At 38.4% G+C, this 20,667-nt stretch overlaps 1 protein-coding gene across 2 annotated transcripts in view; it reads left to right on the forward strand.

Moving 5' to 3' along the window:
- Positions 1-20,667, forward strand: part of SLC25A21 (solute carrier family 25 member 21) — a 261,130-nt gene that overhangs the window by 232,056 nt on the left and 8,407 nt on the right. The window contains exons 5-7 of one of the 2 annotated variants that reach the window (XM_075753956.1): positions 5,583-5,642; positions 9,270-9,377; positions 14,307-14,471. In XM_075753956.1, coding sequence (XP_075610071.1) covers positions 5,583-5,642; positions 9,270-9,377; positions 14,307-14,471 — 333 coding nt within the window. The remainder of the gene's footprint in view (positions 1-5,582; positions 5,643-9,269; positions 9,378-14,306; positions 14,472-20,667) is intronic. The other variant, XM_075753957.1, reaches the window with a different exon arrangement.

Genomic DNA, 20,667 nt, shown 5'->3' on the forward strand with positions numbered 1-20,667 from the left:
GGTTTAAATGCTAAACATGTTTTTTAATTAAATCATTTAATTCTTTGATTTTTTACACTATTCCTTTAAATTTTATGTTGTTCCTAGGACACCAGGAGGACTTTAAGTTGAGACATCAGCTATATTCTACATTAGAAGAATTCAGTGACAGAATAGGGCAGGACAGTAATGTCCTTGTAAGAACCTGGATACTGAAGCAATTCAATGTGAGATGTTATATGCCAGCATGTGCCTGTCAGTCTGATCTCAGTGCCAGGGCAGGTTATGGTGCAGATCATCCTGAGTGCCATCACACAGCACATACGGGACAACCAGGTGATCAGGCCCAGTCAGCATGGGTTTCTGAAAGGCAGGTCCTGCTTGACTAACCTGATCTCCTTCTATGACAAGGTGACCTGCTTAGTGGGCAAGGCAAAGGCTGTGGATGTTGTCTACCCGGACTGCAGTAAAGCCTTTGACACCGTTTCCCCCAGCATTCTCCTGGAGAAACTGGCTGATCATGGCTTGGACAGGCATATTCTTCACTGGGTAAAAAACTGGCTGGATGGCCAGGCCCAAAGAGTTGTGGTGAACGGAGTTAAATCCAGTTGGTGGCCAGTCACAAGTGGTGTTCCCCAGGGCTCAGTACTGGGCAGTTCTATTTAATATCTTTATCAGTGATCTGGCCGAGGGGATCGAGTGCTCCCTCAGTAAGTTTGCAGACAACGCCAAGTTGGGTGGGAGTGTTGATCTGCTGGAGGGTAGGAAGGGTCTACAGAGGGATCTAGACAGGGTAGATTGATGGGCCAAGGTTAACTGTATGAGGTTCAACAAGGCTCAGTGCCGGGTCCTGCACTTGGGTCACAACAACCCCATGCAATGCTACAGGCTTGGGGAAGAGTGGCTGGAAAGCTGCCCAGCAGAAAAGGACCTGGGAGTGTTGGTCAACAGCCAACAGAACGTGAGCCAGCAGTGTGCCCAGGTGGCCAAGAAGGCCAAGAGCATCCTGGCTTGTATCAGAAATAGTGTGGCCAGCAGGACTAGGGAAGTGATCATCCCCCTGTACTTGCACTGATGAGGCTGCACCTCGAGTACTGTGTTCAGTTTTGGGCCTCTCCCTACAAGAAAGGCATTGAGGTGCTGGAGCGTGTCCAAAGAATAGCAATGAAGCTGGTGAAGGGTCTAGAGAGAAAATCTTACGATGAGTGGCTGAGGGAACTGGGGTTGTTTAGTCTGGAGAAAAGGAGGCTGAGGGGAGACCTTATTGCTCTCTACAGTTACCTGAAAGAAGGTTGTAGCCGGGTGACTGTTGGTCTCTTCTCCCAAGTAACAAGTGACAGAACAAGAGGAAATGGCCTCAAGCTGTGCCGGGGAGGTTTAGATTGGATATTAGGAGAAATTTCTTCATCAAAAGGGCTGTCAGTCATTGGAACAGGCTGCCCAGGGAAGTGGTTGAGTCACCATCCCTGGAGGTGTTTAAAAGATGTGTAGATGTGGTGCACAGGGACATGTTTTCGTGGTTGGACTTGGCAGTGCTAGCCTGGAAAAGGTCTTTTCCAACCTATACAATTCCATGATTCTAGGATTCTAATTTCTAACATCCAAAGCGGAGTTTGCTTTGACCTGAAGAGAATCCAGCTTGGCTCAAATTTCCACTAACCTTCTTTGGATATGACCCCAATGAAGAAGTCACCACTTCCTTTGGGTCACTCTCCACCTGTTATTCTTCTAATAGTTTTCCTCATTTTCGCAGGCTGCAAGATTTCCCTTGTCCACTGCCAAACTGACTAGTGAGATTTAGAGTAAGACTATGCCCATGTCTATGGTTTTGAGACTTGAGAAAGCATAAAAGGTAGAGAGGCAGTTTCTAGGTTCCAGCAGCCTTGGTTTGTGTTTGTAATGAACTTTTTTGAAAACTTTAAGTTATAGTGTCTTTTATATCTCATAAAAGTGTATAAAGAATGGACAAGGGAGATTTTGTACTAAGGAGAAACGTACTTGTGCTACTGGAATATTGTATTTATCTGGTCTAGATATTTGCAAATAAAAATAAAGCTACAAAAATGAAGTTATTTAGCCCCAGCTATTCAGCTAAGTGTTGAAGATACAGCTTCACTTTTAGTCAACTACATTCTCATGTCTCTTGCTATTTCTTTTTTTCTCTCTCTTTATTTCCCTTCTAAAAAGAAAGCTGGTATTTCTGGAAGATGAAAAGTCAAAGTTTATAACTTTATGTTAGATTGAACTTGAGGAAAGAAGTGATGATGCCAATACAATGGTTAACAGATGAACTTTTGGGGCAAATTTATATTGTTCATGTGTTCCCAGACATCTTGTTTCAAGCATATATTTTTACCTTAGAGTTATTGAAACATCTGGTAAGTACTTTGGCTATTTTCGTGTATCTTGAATTAAAGTGTATCTTTGCCAGATGGACAATATTGGTTATTATATGCACAAAAGCATGTTTTAAATACATTCATTCTGAGATTTTTTTTTTTTTTTTGCAAACCTATTAACTTAATACAACTGTAGAGAAAAAGACAAATTACACTGTTTTTAAAAACATTTTGGGTAGATGTACATGATGTAAATCCATATGATATAGCTAGATACTTTTTGGCAAAATCGTATATATACAAGCCACTCTAGTACACCCAACAACGTTTATATTGAGTTTTATTGCTATTGATTTGTTTTCTTTAAAAAATTATATAAAACATAGTTACTATTAAGTAGTTATTTTATTTATGTCTCTAGGAAGCTATTGATTTTTAAGGTAACATTTTTAAGGCCAAAAAATTGCTAGGTGATGTATTTTTGCCTTTATTACAACCATTTTACAGATCTGTAACACTATGGAAAACATTAAGAAATACCAGAAATTCCATTAAAGGTTAGGAGGGTAACAATGAGTAGAAAGATGCTGGAGAGAGAATAAAGCAAACTTTATCACAATAAGAAATTAATTTAGTTCAGTGAAGTAACTCACCCACCCACAACTGACACTTTCTCAGAGACTTCCTTTTGCCTATAAAATATCTTCAGTTATTCAAAAAAATAGACCTACAGTCTAAGTAACACTTCTATCTTTTCTGATTATTGGCAAGGCCCGTACAACAATTTTAAACATATTTGCAGGATGTTTGCAAGATTAGTGTTCAATCTGTACAATATTTGGAGGGCAGTTAAAATCTGGGCCAATTCTAGGATGTTTTCTGCAAAATGAGATAATAACCCCTGCTGAGGATAAAAAAAATGTATCTATCCACTGGCCAGAGTATCAATCCTTCAGGTTTTAGAAACTAATATCCTAATTTTGCATTATGTATACATACTCCCTCCTGCTTTAAATGTGGTGGCATTATTAACACATTAACACCCGGTTCTCTGATGGTTTCGGTGTGATTCTATTGACTTTTCATTTGAAGCAGGTCTTGATTGAAAAATGTTATTGACTTTGCTATAGGACAGGGTTCTAAACAAGTTAAAAAGGCAATGTGGTGCTTATTACTCCTGTTCCTGTACATGTGGTTTATGGAAAAGCTGTTTTGTTCTGATAGGTCTGTGGTAACTGAGCCCTGAGGGACTGAGCTTGTCTTCTTTGGCTGAGGCCCAGCACAGGTCACCCAGTCTTTCTGTTTTGTCTGAAAAACTGTTCCCTTATGTTTCTTACAATTCCCACATCTCCGTTGACCTCATTTTCCACTGCTTTCCTCTCATGGTGAAACAGTTTGATTGTCACATGCGTGGGCAGGTGCTACGGGAGGGATCACAGCCTCATATGGGGGAGCGAAATGTACAGGCTTTCGGAGGATCCCACCTTCATTTGAATCAGCTTGCTCTAAACTAATCGAGTTACAGGTCAACTTTGGAAAGTAGCCAGGAAAGTCAGAGGTTCTAGTTATTACTTTTGCTATACAGGAATGTGACAGCTCTAGCTCTAGTAGATATCCACCTGCACCAACGCAGTCTAGGTGAAGCTGGGACAGGTTCTTGTTGTTCAGTCCCATAATACAGGACCTGTTGTGTAAAAGCCACTTTCTTCTTGGACAGATGACAGGACTCACAAATAGTGAGCTGTAGTTACAGAGCTTGTGTTGTTCCATGAGTGTAAATGTCATGTCCAATATCTTTGGTTTTACCTGGAATTCAGATATCTACTCTTTATAACCCGCAAGATTTTCTGCTATCTTCATTCCTCATGCTAGAAGATGGTTTTCACTGCCCTCAGAACTGTCTTATGTGGCATCACCCCGAAGTGCTTTTTCAGTGACTTCAGCAACATATTTGCAGAATACGAATTTGAAACAACATGGGGTCGTTTCAAATTTGCTGTACACAGAAGACCTGGACTAGAAAGGATCTCTTGGGTCAGCAAGTCTAGTCCTCTGCTGTTCTATAATCTCCTTTACAAACTTATCAAACTCTCCCTTACAAATGATTAAGATTTTTCCCCATTATTCTTATTAGAAGACTGTTTCACTCCTTTAGTTGTGAGAAAGTTTCATCAGATTTCTAGCCACGTTCTATTTCCGAGTAGTTTTTACTTTTATGCCCAATTACTTTATGTTACATATCTTTCTTTCCTTGTTTTGCATTATCATGCAGCCTGTCTTTGGCTACACTAACCAATAATTTGTAAAAAGTAACAAATACCCTTTCTTTAGAGTATACCTTGATTGATGCGTCTTAGATCTTGTGTCCACAGGCAAGGAAATCTGTGATAAAAGTCTGTCTGCGTGTGTCAGTGGGAAGCTTCTTACTGACTTCAGTGCGGTCAGGTTTATTCTCAACACTGTCCTTGGAAGAACGAAGCTGTTAATTTATTCCACTTTGATTTTTAGAAGATTTCACAAAAGGTGTTATGAAAAGTAATGGATTTGGGTGGCAAGAAGTGTTAGGTTGCAAAGTGAACCATTTACAGATGGTTGCCTTCTCATCTCTTTCTTCATTTCAAGTTCAAACACAAAAGAGTACAGCTTTCAAAACTCATCGTCTAAGGAATCACAGATGCTCAGAACGTCTGAGCACCACTGACTGAAAGCAGACAATTAGGCGAAAGATTTATTTGTAAAGAGCAAAAACTAAAAGAAATGTGTCTGTTGACACTAAAAGATTATAAATATCTACAGACTCCGTCTTCAAAATCTGCATTTACATCCCTCTGATGAGAAGTAGACTAATATCTGAGAAATGTGAAAGTGATTGCAGTATATTATATTAAAGATCAGAAGGTGACTTCTTGGGAAAAATTGTGGTATCTGCTACTACATTTATACCAGTAGATGAAAGTTAGATGATAGAGAAAAAGTGTATAAACTGAAAACATGAACTATTTGTTGTAAGTCAACTCTTACGTGAAACATTAATTGCACTTCTGCTGCTATTATGCATGATGCACAAATAAAATCCGTTCTGAAGCCTAATTGTCTACTATGGCACATCTAACACTGCTACAGAGAGTGTGAAACAAAAGTAGCTTATGTTTATTTTGCAGAACTGCACACGGCTACTCATGATACGGGGTAGTTTGGTTTTACTCATTTGCATAAGTAACATAATTTTTTTCAACACATTTTCACTCTAACTCTTATTTACAGTTTTTCACCTTCGAACAATACAAGAAGCTACTAGGATATGCATCATTACCGCCAGGACTGGTATGTATGGATACAGAACTTCATATGCTGATTTAGTATGTGTACACTGAACAGTCCCATCCATTTCCTCCCATAGAAGGATCCCAAAATTAAAGGGGCCAGTTCAACCAACAGTTTTTCAGAATAGACTTGTCCCTTGAAAACAGAATTTATCAAAATTATAGTTAAGTTAATTTTTATATCAAATGTCTTCAAAATAATTCCCTACAATGTCATAACATTTGTTAACATGAATAGTGATATTCACCATGGAAAAGTCTATGCAGCTTGTCATTCTTCATTCTTGCAAAATAACAAAAATATAGACCTCAGTCTTATTCTAAAGACTTTATAACAGAAACATAAACTATTGATAGGAAACTGTTACGTCCTTTCAAGTCAATGGCAAAACTTCCTTATACATCAGTGGAATTAGGATTTTGTCTCAAGATCCAAGCTGTGTGGTGTGGACGCTGGAGGGAAGGGATGCCATCCAGAGGGACCTTGACAGGCTGGAGTGGTGGGCCCGTGCGAACCGCATGAAGTTCAACAAGGCCAAGTGCAAGGTCCTGCACGTGGGTCGACGCAATCCCAAGCACGACTATAGGCTGGGCGAAGAATGGATTGAAAGCAGCCCCGAGGAGAAGGACTTGCGGGTATTGATTGATGAGAAGCTCAACATGAGCCAGCAATGTGCACTTGCAGCCCAGAAAGACAACCGTGTCCTGGGCTGCATCAAAAGAAGCGTGACCAGCAGGTCGAGGGAGGTGATCCTGCCCCTCTACTCCACTCTTGTGAGACCCCACCTGGAGTACTGCGTCCAGCTCTGGGGGCCCCAGTACAGGAGAGACATTGAGCTGTTGGAGAGAGTCCGGAGGAGGGCCACGAAGCTGATCAGAGGGCTGGAGCACCTCTCCTGTGAGGACAGGCTGAGAGAGTTGGGGTTGTTCAGTCTGGAGAAAAGAAGGCTCCAAGGAGACCAAATTGCAGCTTTCCGGTACCTGAAGGGGCCTACAGGAAAGATGGTGAGGGACCATCAGGGAGTGTAGTGACAGGACAAGGGGTAATGGGTTTAAGCTGAAGGAGGGTCGATTTAGATTAGATGTTAGAAAGAAACTCTTTACTGTTAGAGTGGTGAGGCACGGGAACAGGTTGCCCAGAGAAGCTGTGGATGCCCCCTCCCTGGAAGTGTTCAAGGCCGGGTTGGATGGGGCTTTGGGCAACCTGGTCTAGTGGAGGGTGTCCCTGCCCACAGCAGGGGGGTTGGAACTAGATGATCTTTAAGGTCCCTTCCAACCCAAACCATTCTATGATACATACACACAAAAATGTTTTAATGCTAAAATGCAACTTACATATGTTGTCTGCATTCTCCTATACAGGGCTTAATTCTGCTATCATATCATTTGCAATAAAAAACTTTTAATAAGAATTACTGCTTTCTGTGGTGTAAGAATGCAAGTAATAGTAGATACATGTTTTCCCAATAATGGCATCACAACTATAGGAAATAACTGATATCTTTATGGTTACACTATAAAGGTTTTGGTAATGAATGGTTCCAAATAGTGATTGTGACAATATTTTCAGAAAAATCTTGAAAAAGGGTGTACATAATTTCTGTGGGAGATGCTGGCCAGTTTTGCCCGAAATCATAAGGTTTTCTTTAAAGGTCATTTTTAACTACCAAGTTGTTTCTTTTTTGAAAATTTTCAGTAAGTTCCCGTGCAATATTTCTACTTTAGTCTGTTGCTTCCTTCCAGTTTACTTATTTTGGCATTTGTTAAAATTTTTTTCTCTCTAGAGGCTCCTGCATTTTTCTTATAATTATCAGTGTATCAGAGCGTTAAGCAAGACTGAAAACATGAATTATCTGGAAGAGGGTAAATACCCTCTTTGTTAAATTACAAACAAACAGAAGTCCTGAAAACCTGTATTATAGCTTTCTTAGTGAAGTGAGTTTTGAATTGGAATTTGTTTTATAGTTTTGGCTCTCAAGAGAGAAGTTTGTGATGACTGAAGGAAATATGTAAAATCTTGTCTTGTAAGAGTAAATAACTCCACACCATGTGAACCAAAATGACAACCAAAAAAAAAAAAAAAAAAAAAAAAGGAGATATTTGCTTTATCTTTAATTCAGGTCTCTCTTCCTATAGTTGTTTACAGTATCTCCTATTTTATCTTGCTTTATTTTTCAGCAGGATCTTCTCTTCCTTAGATGTAAATAGAGAAGCTGATATTTGTTCTCTAGCAAGTGGAAAGAACAGTTTAAGGTTCCATAGTATACCGTCACTTTTTTTGGAGGAAAATACACTGGGAACTTGTAAACATGCAATAGCTGACCAAAACCTGCTCTGATTCATATAGCAGATGCAGCAACCATCAGATACCTCTGACATTTTTAGTGCAATTCTGTTACCACAGAGGCATTTTTGCCCCAAGATAGCCATGGTAGTGAGGGAAAAAGAAGACTAGAGGGTCTAAGCTATGCAGAATGCTTCTAGGTGCCTCAGCAGACCCTAAATCAAGACATTTATTGTTAAAAGAGAAATGCATACAGTAGTAATGTCTTCCTGCTGGCTTCAGTCTCATGGCTGATGGTAAAGGGATATGTTATGTTCCCATTTCATACTGGAAAAATAGATTTGTTGGTAACACAGTGTTTTCCAAATGCGGTAAGTCTGGAGCTTGCCACTACCCTCCTAACTTACCGTTCTTCTTTTTCTTGAGCCCTCAAGAGTCCCTGCTCAAATCTCTCCATATTGAACAAGTTGTTTTTCTCTCTATTGCTTTTTCCTTACCATCAGTTTCCTTGAATTTCATCAATGTACTCAATATATTGTATTTTGGTCCTGGGACTCTTTTCAGCCCCTAGAAAGTTTGGAGATACTAAATGGAGGTAATAAATGTGTAAAATGATGACAAAAATTAACTGCTCTGAATTTTCTCAATTGACCTAAATATGCCAATATTATTTTTCTGTTACAGATGAATTAAGGTATTTTTAAATGCTGTGTCGTGATGGAAAGCAAAGCAGTGAATATCTCCATTTCCATGGCTTTAATGTAGCATCAGCTTCTAAGTAAATGAATTTAATTCATTCTTGCAGACGTTGCTGACATTTCCATGTGTGCCACTCATTCCCCTATAAACCTTTTCAGGATTAATACTTTCTTAGGAGGACTTTTCTTCTACTTGTGCAACTTGCTTAAGTACTGCAGTATTTTAATCTCTTATATTTCTTTTTTTTTTTAAGTTAATATGTTAGTGTTATATGCTTAATGCTCAGAGTTTTTATTTTTTCCAGTGCTGCATAACTGCATTTATATTTGTGTTTTTATTCAGACTCCACCCAAAGATAACATGAAGGCATTGTTTTTCCATGTTTTTGTAATAAAATGGTACCACAATTTTTCTTCCAGCTGAAAAGAGAATTCATTGACGGTGCTATGACATTTTATTTTGCAGTTTTTGAAATGCGGTTTATGGCTATTGTCATACTGTCTTCAAGAACTGTCAGCATCTAATCAAGGGCTAAAGTTGTTTAGTAATAGAATACTGCTGCATTACTGTAATCTTGCAGTTTTGTAATCTGATGTATGGGAAATTTTACTCCTGAATTTTTAACTTGAATTTTAACTTTCCTAGGCATTTGCCGTTGCTGGCTTGGGATCTGGGTTGACAGAGGCAGTTGTGGTTAACCCTTTTGAAGTAGTGAAGGTGACCCTACAGACAAATCGGAATGCCTTCACAGAGGTATGAGAACTGATCCATTATTCCTTTTCTGCTTTATTAGGCATAATGCACTTCAAAGTTCATACTTAGAGCACAACATCTATAACATTCTGTGTTGATGCAAATGATTTTCCCACAAGCTTAACAGACATGGAAAAAGAGAGAAGAGACTCAATAGATGATGCCTTCAGATATGCAGCGATGCATACAGTATTGTCAGTGGCGTCAGCATCTCCATTGTAAATATTCTGTGCCTAAAGTGCGCCTTCATCCCTCCTGAGTAGCCAGCAGCCCAGCACCGTGAGGAACTGTAATCCAGAAGTACGAACCTGAGCCCCATGTACACAGTGCATTTGCCCCAGCAGGCTCCAGACTTCAAGTGAGCACCAAAGGTTAGCGTAAAACACCACGACCCCATGCCCTAGCCAGGGTCCAGCTGGTTTATTTTATGTTAAAAATGTAGCTGGTGTATTACAGAGTCTTGGATGAAATTATTTATGTTATAGTCTTCACATTTATAAGCACAAACTGGGAAATAGTTACATAATAAAGCACGCCAATAATTTCAATTCCTGTTTCACTTCAGAGTTTTATTATTCAAATATTGTTTCAGTGTGCAAAACTGACTTTGTCCACAGTTCTGGGTACTGCTGAAAGGGGGAAAAGATTAAACTGGAAAACAGTGATTCATCAAAATCAAGTGTTCCTAGGATGCACCAGCTTCAATTAATTTTAAAGTAGAAAATGTTCCAGGTTAAAGTGAAGGAAGGCAGTCACACAATTCATTCTTTCTTTTCTCAGTGAATAAGACTAACAATTGTCAAATCAGGTCTTTCAAAATCTTTTGAGAAATCAGCTGTACCATGGTAGAAGTACCAAATCACATAAGCATGGCATGAAAAGGTGGGCTGAATCCCTGGTAAGGCATGGTTTTTGCATGTTCTACTATTAAGTTTTGACTATGTTAATACTTGCATGCTTTGTAGCACTCATCCACACAAACTGAATCCTTTTGGGGGATGTACAGTAAAGACATTTATCACCTGTCCATTTACATAAGCTGTTTGGGCCAAGACCCTCAGGTAACGCAAAATTTCCAAATGTCGTAGACTAGATGGTACCTACTCCATTACTCATCCAGAGAAGCATTCTTTTTCAGAATAAATTTTAAAAGATTTAGCAAATTTCTGTTCAATTCTCAATACATGTGAAATAGATGTTTGGTTGGTCCAAGTCTCCAGCCTAGACATTTTTTACCCATGGGTAGCAAAGACACTGAAACAGAGAGCTAATGCAGTACAGGAGTGAAAAGGTTAGGGTCATGGAAGGAGAGAGACTGAGAGTGGGAGAAAGCAATATGTGAGAGGGTCTCTCTCTCTCAGGAAAGTGATACAAAAATAATTATGGACTACTACCGCTCCAGCAGTAGTAAACTAAGCAGATATTCTGGATCTTTCTGCCTCACAGTTGGGAAGATACAATTAACCTATCATCTTAATAAAACCTCTGGTTTTGAGTGTAAATACACCATTATTATATCTTGAGCAAACTAGTTCCTGTAAAGTTGCAAGAGACCAATATATCCTTTTGCTTCATACAATTTATTTTTTTTCTCTATTGCAAACTTTGTAACAAAGTCTGGGGTGTTTTAGTTAGTAAATTTTTTTGCAGCTACTTACTTTAATTACAGCATCCCTTCCTTGGTGACTTTCAGAATACTCTAATAATCACAGTGTAGCTGTTCAAAAGCATTCTGAGTTGTTTTGTCTTAAATTCTTTGAATTTAATTTAAATGCAAAGTTTCACAAAAATCCAAATAATAGTGTATTATCATACAAATAAAATTATAAAAGATAGTATTGGGACTCCACTAGCAACCTAGTTTACACCTAAAATATAAATAAAAATGTCTATTTGCCCTAATGAAAAAATCCAAGGGTCTGAAGTTCTTAAATCACAAAGATAGTTAAATCACAGACATATCAACTTTTAATATATCTTTTTAAAAAGTGTTAGCATTTCACATTTTGCTGTAAGTCAGGAAAACTCCAGTGACTTCATTACCATGATCTCAAGTTCTCACTAATAATATGTTAAAGAACATTCCACACGAAAGCATGTAAACTCAAGCCTATTGGGAGAAGCATGTGCATGTTGTATTATACAGCATAAGGCAATGGTACACTCATTTCATTACCATGCACTGTTTTTCTAAAAGGTTTAAGTAAAGTATGTACCTGTCCCATTGTGTAGCTTTCATACTATATGATGAAACCTAATGCAGTTCACATATTTCTTTGACTATTGTATTGAAATAATAAATACATCTTGTTTAAAAGGAACAAGGAAGAGCATGAACACATACATCCACACCCAGACTCCTGCACACCCCCAAAGCAAATATTCACACATTACGGTGACAGCTGAATTATTCTGTGGTACCAGATCATCTTTCTAGGGCTGATAGGTTTAAAGAGGAAGGCCACTATAAATCACATATCGTCACTTTTGTAATGTGGATTGCTACAGGTAAAAATAATGGTGACTTTTTGTTAAGGTAAACTGCTAGAAGGCCTAACACCTTGTTGTTTGGGGGGTTTTTTTGTTGATTTTTTTTTCTTTTCCCTGTAGCCATGGATAATTCACTAGTGTGGTAATAAAAATCTTCTCACCTGACTTAAGAGTTGTGATTAATTAAACAAATGCAAGTTTCTGCTTTATGATGAGAAGAATCTGACTCCAGATTCCACTGACTAGGTCTCTATTAAGTATAAGTCAACAGTTGTGTGAAGTGAATTAAACTCCAGATGTTTATACAATAAATTCCTCCATCTGAATTAGTCATCCTAAGGTCCTTCCATCATCAGTGATGAAACACAGACCTATGGCTTGATCAGCTGACATTGTAGACATCTACTTTGGATGAAGTGAAGTGCTGTCTAGGAGAGCCCTCTTTATTGCTAAAGGACTGAAATAGGGAGTATTTTTGAGTAGCTCACATGTAGATGTAGACATTGCAGGTATCTACATTTGGACTGATGGATCCCATCTCAGGTGTTCAGCAAGTTATAGACTTCCCCTCTGAGTCATTAATAAATTCATATTCAAGATGAGACCAAGGGATACATTGCTATTGAAAGTTGCTGTATTCAGCTTAAATCACTTTATTCAGGACTACTAGTTATTTTTAAAGATCTAACCCTCATTTTTTGTGCATGAGAAAGGATGTTATTGCTAGTATCTGCACCATATTCCATGTTGGGTATCAACATTTTAGAACAGATTCTGATCTGAATCCCTGGGGGTAGTTAGAAAAGTAAACTATAGTAAAATGTATGCAGAGCATTAACAGGATAATATTAGTTACCAAATATGAAAAAAAAAACCAGAATGAAACTTAATATTAAAGACTAAACTTGTCAGTCACCTAAATAAGCAATCATATCCTGTGTCAGATATAATAGGCATCATTTGGCTGATGCTGTTGATCTACCACAGTGATATTTTGAAATGGAAAGCTAATAAACAAATTAAGTGTATTGAAATTAGCAGTGTTCACAGCACTGTAGTCAAAATTCTTCTATATTTTCATGTTTGAGCCTCCTAGTGGAAGTCATGTTTTGCCTTTCTAATTGAGTATTTGGTTACCCAGAGCTGTCTATATGCTTTGGAGAAAGCCAAACTCAAGTCAACTCAGTTCCTTTTTGAAAGGAACTTTTCTATAATTTTGCTAAAAAGAAATCTAAAATGTTTAGAAGGGGAACGCCTGATCCTGAGTATCACAGTACATTGGAAAATAGATCAAATGTGTATGTAGTCAGGCAGATCCTGTCTGAGGAACTGATCATTATATGAATGGATTCTGAGAAAGTTTCTTCCTTTCTGCCTTTCGTTAAATGGAAATTGGCTGACTACAATTATTTCTTTTCCTTTTGGGCATTATTTTGAAAATAGGATTTCTAAAGTAAATTTCCCAAATCTGTACCTTGGAATTTAAATTGATGTACTGATTTTCAAAATCTAACTACACTTTTATAGTCAAATAATTCATCAGGAGGGCAAAACAGGATTTCCAGTTGGATGCTAAAGAAAAAAAAAATAAAAACACCTTCTTTTCAAGATTTTTGGCACTACAAAAAGAAAGTTTAACATGTGATCTGTTTTTAAAAAGTGTTGTCTACCCAATAATACATTCAGAACTCAGTGTCTTAAAGCAGTGGTTTGCATTCTTAAAGCATGAGGAGCCTCAGAGGATCCAGAAGGGTTCCCAGACAACGCGTATGCCTTTTGTCACCTTTCAACCCTATTCCTAACATTGAATCTGGAAACTTCCAAACTGATCTTCAACACAAGTATTTATAGCCTCCCTTGCCACTCTAATTTGTGGCTCCCAAGGACGTGCTTCCCTAGCCACGATGGCTCAAAAATTTCCTGTTCCAATTCTGTCCCTTTTGTCACTCCCTCACCATGCATGTTCCTGTGCCATTGCTTTTACTGGAGGGTGGTTTTATCTTCTTATTGTCCAGAATAATTGTTATATACTCTGGTTGTGTAAGGGTTTCATCTGTCGCAATCTTAACAGCACAGAATCAATGATAAAAAAGCTATTGCCAAATTCACACATTCAAAACCACATGTTGCTCTATAAAATCTATATTTGGCTTAATTATTATTTTAAGACCTTTTCCTTTGCTTTAGGGATCCTTAGCCTGTTACAGTACTCAAGTCATGCTTTCATCTTTTTTCTGCAATCAGAAAAATGAGCAATTTTTTTTTATGAAAATTGTGGGTGGGTTTTACATGATCATAGGAAAGGGAAAATATGGTGAGACAAGATAAAATGACAAGAATTGGCAACACTGTGTTTGTCAACAGGATTGAAATGATGCTATGGTTATTGTTTTATTTTTGTAAAGATGATCTCTTCCTTCTTTTGCTTAATTTGTGTAGCAACCATCTAGCTTTGTTCAAGCTCGGCAGATCATTAAAACCGATGGTCTGGGCTTCCAAGGGCTCAACAAAGGTCTTACTGCAACACTGGGCCGTCACGGAGTTTTTAACATGGTTTACTTTGGATTCTACTTCAATGTGAAAAACATTCTTCCAGTCAATAAAGTAAGTTCTTCATACAATGCAATAGACAAACAGATAAGAGGTTTGGCAATAACACTGGTTTTTTTCCATGCAAAGCTGTTGTATTTAGTAATAAATAGTGACTAACCTAGCTCTTGGTTTTGCAGAAATCTATAGCATTTTAATGGAAGCAAGCCAAGCTTTTGTACTTCTCACTTTTTAAGCAAAGCTGAGTATAAATTAAGTAGTCATGTTTGAATTCTCATTTTTATGAATTTCTCTTTATACCATGGTAGCAATGTAAAAAGGCAGAAATCAGGATACAGGTATGTTACACTTATGTTAGGTACGTATGCACTTTTTTGTGGTAAACTGGCTTAGAAGAGAAAAATCAGTTTCTAGAACTTCTTTCAGTATTCACAAAGCATGGGGCGAAGCTTGAGGAGATGGCAGAGCTGCAGTATGTAGGGTATTCTGGTCATGTACCTGGCCTATTTACTCAAAAGAGAGTGTTGAAGATGACAGGGCAGATTTATCCATATGGGAGGGAGCCAGCCCAAAACGGGACTTACAGGGTCACGCACAGGGACTTATGTAGTTTGTAAGTTTAAAAAAAAAAAACAAACTTTATAGCTGTAATTTCACTCGAAGCAATTATATTGGATAGTCTTATATTCCTTTACATAACAAAGGAAACATTTCCCTTTACAACAAAGGGAAATTTTACTAAGGAAACCGTGGTAATACTGGCAACTGTCTAAATGACAGTGTGAGCAACAGCTAATGGTTTATTAATGACTCCAGTACGTTACTTACCGAACCCTGTTTTCACTAATGTGATTTTTAGATGATGACAGTTAAACAGTCACGGGTGTAATATGTAGTGATATTCATATAAGAAGCTGCACTTTACATCAAAAGGGATCAGTTTCTATTCCCAGATGAAGTAACACCTCTTTTTTTCTGCACTTCTGAGTAGCCTGGTATTTTTGTTGGCAACATTGTGTAAATGGAGAAAAGCTCCACTTCTTATTTGCAGATCATTACAGTAAATTGAATTGTTCAAGAGCAGCTAACCCACAAGTTTCTACAAGTTTCTTTTAGTGTGTTTAAGCATACTTTATTATGTACTTTAATCACACATTCTAAAAACTCAAGGCACAAGCATAGCTTGATTCTAAGATAGGAGTAAATACATTTATGTTGATCATAAGATGAAAAAATTATAATTACTATCCAGAACATTCAGAATCATGTGCAGGTAAGGACAAAGAGGTTTCTGTGCAACTTCTATGGAAATCCTGAACAGTTCTTGCATAGCAATTGAAGAATAGTAATAGCATTTGGCGTAAGCATGCTTTCCCAGCCTTTCAGATTAAAAAAAAAGAAATGGGAAAAAATTATTACGTGATCAGAAAGATTCAGAGCTTTATGATCTGAGAGAAATTAGCCCTTTATACAGATTTTGCATGATACAGAGAATTGTTAACATCTACAACATAGAGTTAAATACATCTAGCAAACGAAAGATAAATTACTTCAATGGTGTCAGCCAGTGGCCCAGCTGTCCTGTACATACTATCAAAAGCAAAAAACAATTTGATCAATGTAGGATTAGATTGCATTAACTGCAAACAAGTGGAGAGGTTTGCCTTGTGCTCGACCAGTGCAAAGTGGCTTGCACAGTGCCTTGCACGGTGGCTACATCTGTGCTAGTAAATTGAGCAGCGCCACTGAAACTCAGTCATCTGTGCTGTTAAGTGTTCCCTGGCACGGCTTTGGCCCAGGCCAGCCAACACTGTTCCTGGGTACGGCTTAGGAGCTGGCGCAGACAAGGAACCATTCCTAATAGGCACGTTTCATGCAGGCAGGCAGTTTTGAATGATAATAGCATTTAATAGCGCTAATAAAGTTAATAGGACGCTCTAGGCCAGCTGGCATCGCTGCCATAGACAGTTCTGTGTATACAGGTATAACCAATAATTCTGATCAAACTCCCATTAAAATCAATAAATCTTACCCTGAATTTAACGGGGTACAGATCAGACCTCATCTGGCTTGTGCAAGCCAACAGTGTGTCTCAGGTGTTTACATGCATCGAACTTCATTCAGTGACTGGAAAATAGAAGCTTTCAACAATACCTTGTGATATTTAACTTAAGCCTTTTCTGTCAGTGAGCAGGTACTACAGGCTAAGAGTTATCAAACCTGTACAACTAATTTGATAGAAGCTGTTTTGCAAGTAGTCTGAAAAAATATTAGATGGTTGTAACTTTTCAAGATTTCTCACATACTTGATTTCATTACAAAACTTAATTTTTCCACTTTGTATATTTCACTAGGAAAAAAAATTCTTTAAGTCAGTCTTGTGATATTGACAAACATATAAAAATTGTGAGATAAGAATACTACACTTTTGAAATAATTTTGGCTCTTGACTATGTGTCTGCTGTTCACCATCTGTAACATAAGTGGAAGAATGTATGGAAATGTCCGTATGAGCCTTTTAGCTGTCAACAGTGCTAAACTGTGCATTAAATTTGCATCCCAATTAAGGATGTTTGCAGCTTATTTTGCCAAAAACAATAAACCTTTTATGTTGAGTGGTCAAATGATATAAATTACATGTGTGGGTTGTAAATGTTCATAATGAATAATTTTTCATAAGTTCAGTCTATTCTGCTAAACAGACCATTTGCAGCCAACCTCATGGCCTGTTTACTGAAAACGGAATGAGCCAGACTTGTTTCAGTCGCTGCTAACGTATCAACCATAGAGCATTAACAGCTATGCATCTGCACGAGCAATCAAATTAGTCTGCAAATTTATATCGGCTCAGTTTTATGGCACCTGCTTTTATAGTACATTTCATAGGCTTCCAGCAGCTCTCGCTTTTCAATTTTTTATCATAGTTAGGTTTGATGGTAAACGTTAGTTTCATTGAAACCTTTGCTCACTACCACCTCCAAGTGGCTGTCATACTTCTTAACGACATGAAATTTCCCTACTGTCTGTTAAAAACTCCCTTTGAAACGTGGCCAACTGCAAAACTCATTTCAAGTCAGGCACTGCCTGCCCCAGCTGCTACAGATGTGCCTGTTGTAAAAGGGCTGCTGCATCAGACAGCGGGAGCTGAGCCGTGTGTTGTTTTGTCAGAGAAAGGGCCCTGAACTTCTATAGGCAAAGAAGAGATGGGAGACTAAAATGGGCCGTTCGGCTTGGCAAATAAGTAAGATAGTAGACAACAATTTTATTTTAGTTGTTTTCAGATCTATGCCAACAGAGGAGTGATATGTAGGAACAGACGGTGAAAAGGACATGTGGTGTAACACAGTTGAAAAAATAGTAAACCAAGATGACTTAGAAGGCGGCTGGATCAGAGTGGAAAATAGAATAACCTCAGAGCTGCCATCCAAGCTCAGGTTTCAGGATGACTTATGAGCTAGCAACTAAAAAAAGGCAGTGCCGTAAGCCACCCATTGATCAGTCCTTTCCGATCTGAGGTGTCCTGTGGCTGTGGAAATGACAGCCTGTGTTGTTTAGACTTCAGCCTAGGTGATCATCACCAAAAGCTGATGTATCAAGAGAGGAGAATCTGTTGCTACCTCAACTGCTCCTGTACTGCAGTATTCCTGTAGGCAAGACAGATACGAATTTTCAGGAGAGGATTCTTCGGTCAAAATAAAAATGTGAAGAAGAAAAAACAATTTTTTTGTTTTCCTGTGGAAATTCAGATAATGCTGAAACTGATAACCAGGTTCGACCATAGCTGACAGAGAGGCAGCCTTAAAATAGCGAAGTTCTTACAAGACATAGAAACGATCATTTAAAAGGAGAAGAGATCCTACAAGTGCATCTTAGGAGTGTCCCAGGTGAGGGAATTTTCAGTGAGAACTTATGCCTTATTAAACACTGAATTCCATGGGGAAAAGCCCGTGTAACCTTTAGTGTGAGCTTGCACCTTTCCAGACATCGGTATCGATCAGTCACAAGAACCCATAAGACATCAAACCATTTTAGTTCTGGTATTCATGGGGCTACTCTTTTTTTTCTGTTTTATAAATTACTATATAACTGATACTGAAGATGGATAGTGCAGAAAAGGGTACTGGCTGCAGGGGTAAGCAATAAGATACCCATTTCTGGACACCCTTTTCTGCATAGTTAATGTCTAAATGATGCCATGAAAAGGTGGCCTGCTTGTAACCCCAACACTTTATGAACAGTCTGATCACCTGTGTAGACCAACTCTGTGTGGGAGAGCTGAGTCTCCAGAATTCTGTACATTTTGTATTTGGTGACCACGTTTTCTGTTGTCTCCTGGTTTTTTGTTTACATCAAAAGTTCTTTGATGCAGATGTTTGTTTTAGGACTAAATGAAGTCCTAGCCTTGCCCTATAGTCCAAAAGGTTATAGCAAAAGAGTAAATAATAGATAATAATGCTACTTAATAATGCTACTTATTAATCTGAAGTAAAATTAATAATTTTATCAGGAAATTTTATTGTGAGAAAAACAAATCACTGAGAGGATTGCAGACTGTTTGAAAATTTATACCCTGCTCAGCAGACAGCCATGTCACTCTGGAGACCGGCCAGGACATTTATCCTAGTGGCTGTCATTCATCTTCTTATACTGTCAGACATCTGACAGGTGGATTTTAAAAACTTAGATAAATGTCTGCTGCAATGAGATTGCACTCAAGGAGGAATCTGAGATAATACCAGTGTGAAAAGGCACGTTCAATTCAAACAAAGTGCAGCTGTGACTATGCATTTCGGAATGACTTTCCTGCTCATCAATATGTTTATTGTAGTTATAATTTCAGCATTCCCTATGCATCTTGACAAAAATCAGACCATCATTGTACTAATCAGACAGCAAGCTATAGTTTACAGTAAGGAGTTTACTATGTAAATGCATGAGATGGACAGAAGTTCAGGGTCAATAATACTATGAAACTGTTCCTTAAGCTGTGGTCAAATCTTGATTAAGTCACAAACAAAAATTGTGAGTATTCTTTGAAAGAATCAAAGCATGATGTTATCAGCACATTGATAAGACTCACTTTCATCTTTTCATTTTCACCCTTTCTGGAGCCTTGCAGTGAGTCTACATCATTTTCTCCTCCTTACCGCTGATTTCTGCCAGGAGTTTACATGCCTCCAAACTACCTGATCACATCTGTACCAGCCTCTCCCTCTCCAAGGGTAGAATTTGACAGCCTTTCTTCCCAGCTCTCCTCCAGGACTCAGCAGGAAGACCCAGATCCTGTCTCTCCTCTGGGTTCTGGCTCAGTGTCTGTGTTTAAAGCAACTCGTTTGAGTTTTTCATCTGTTCCTTGTTGCTCTCCTGAGAGTGATCTCCCACCTTGTCTCTCTCTAATTAAACCTTTTCTCCCCTGTCTTGGGAGCTCCCCTTCCTCAGACCCACATGTTGTTTTCTTCCACTGTCTGTTGCCAAAGGAAGCTCCTTTTAGTGGTTAAAACCAATTATCAGGCTGGCTAAACTGTTCCTTACAGCCTGTTTTGCTGCCAAACACTCGATTGTAGTCAATGTAGGTCAGGTCTTGCGGCACCTCTTAGCTTGCCACAGGAGTTCCAATGCTATTACGCTTTGCCTTAGCCAAAAGGGCCAAGAACCAACTCTACCCCTTATTCCTGGCTCATCTCCCTCTTCAGTCCCGTAATTCCTAGGTATACTGGGCAGAACCAGAGTTGGCCAAACCGAAGCCTTGTCTTTTAAAGTCTCCCTTGTCACACACAGGGAGGTGGAATGTGCAGCGTACAGCACAAAGCCTCTCAGCTCCATTCCTGGCTTCTCTGCTGACCCGTTATGCGACCTTGAGCAAACATATTTAAATTTAGCGGTCATTTCAAATCACTTTTGCCACTTTTGTGCCAAGTGTAACTCATCTATAAAACTAATATTATAACTAACATTTTCAAAGGAGTTTAAGAAACTTAATGCAAATATTGCACTGTAAGTGTTAGTTTCAGGCTAATGTCAATGGACTACTTTGCAATTACCAACTTCAAACATTATTCTATTATTATTTATTCTTCATGCAAAATGTCAGGAATTGGCATTCTCCTTATCCAGTAAGCATTAATCTTTTATAGTGAACTTATCTATGAGGTGCTCAGAAGTACTAAAACATATAGAAGTATTCTTTCTCGTAAGATGTGTACCTCCCTCAACTGGAAAGAAAAAAAAAGTTAAAAGATCTCAAGACCAA

This window comes from Balearica regulorum, chromosome 5 (assembly GCF_011004875.1).
Source record: "Balearica regulorum gibbericeps isolate bBalReg1 chromosome 5, bBalReg1.pri, whole genome shotgun sequence".
Lineage (NCBI taxonomy): Eukaryota > Metazoa > Chordata > Aves > Gruiformes > Gruidae > Balearica > Balearica regulorum.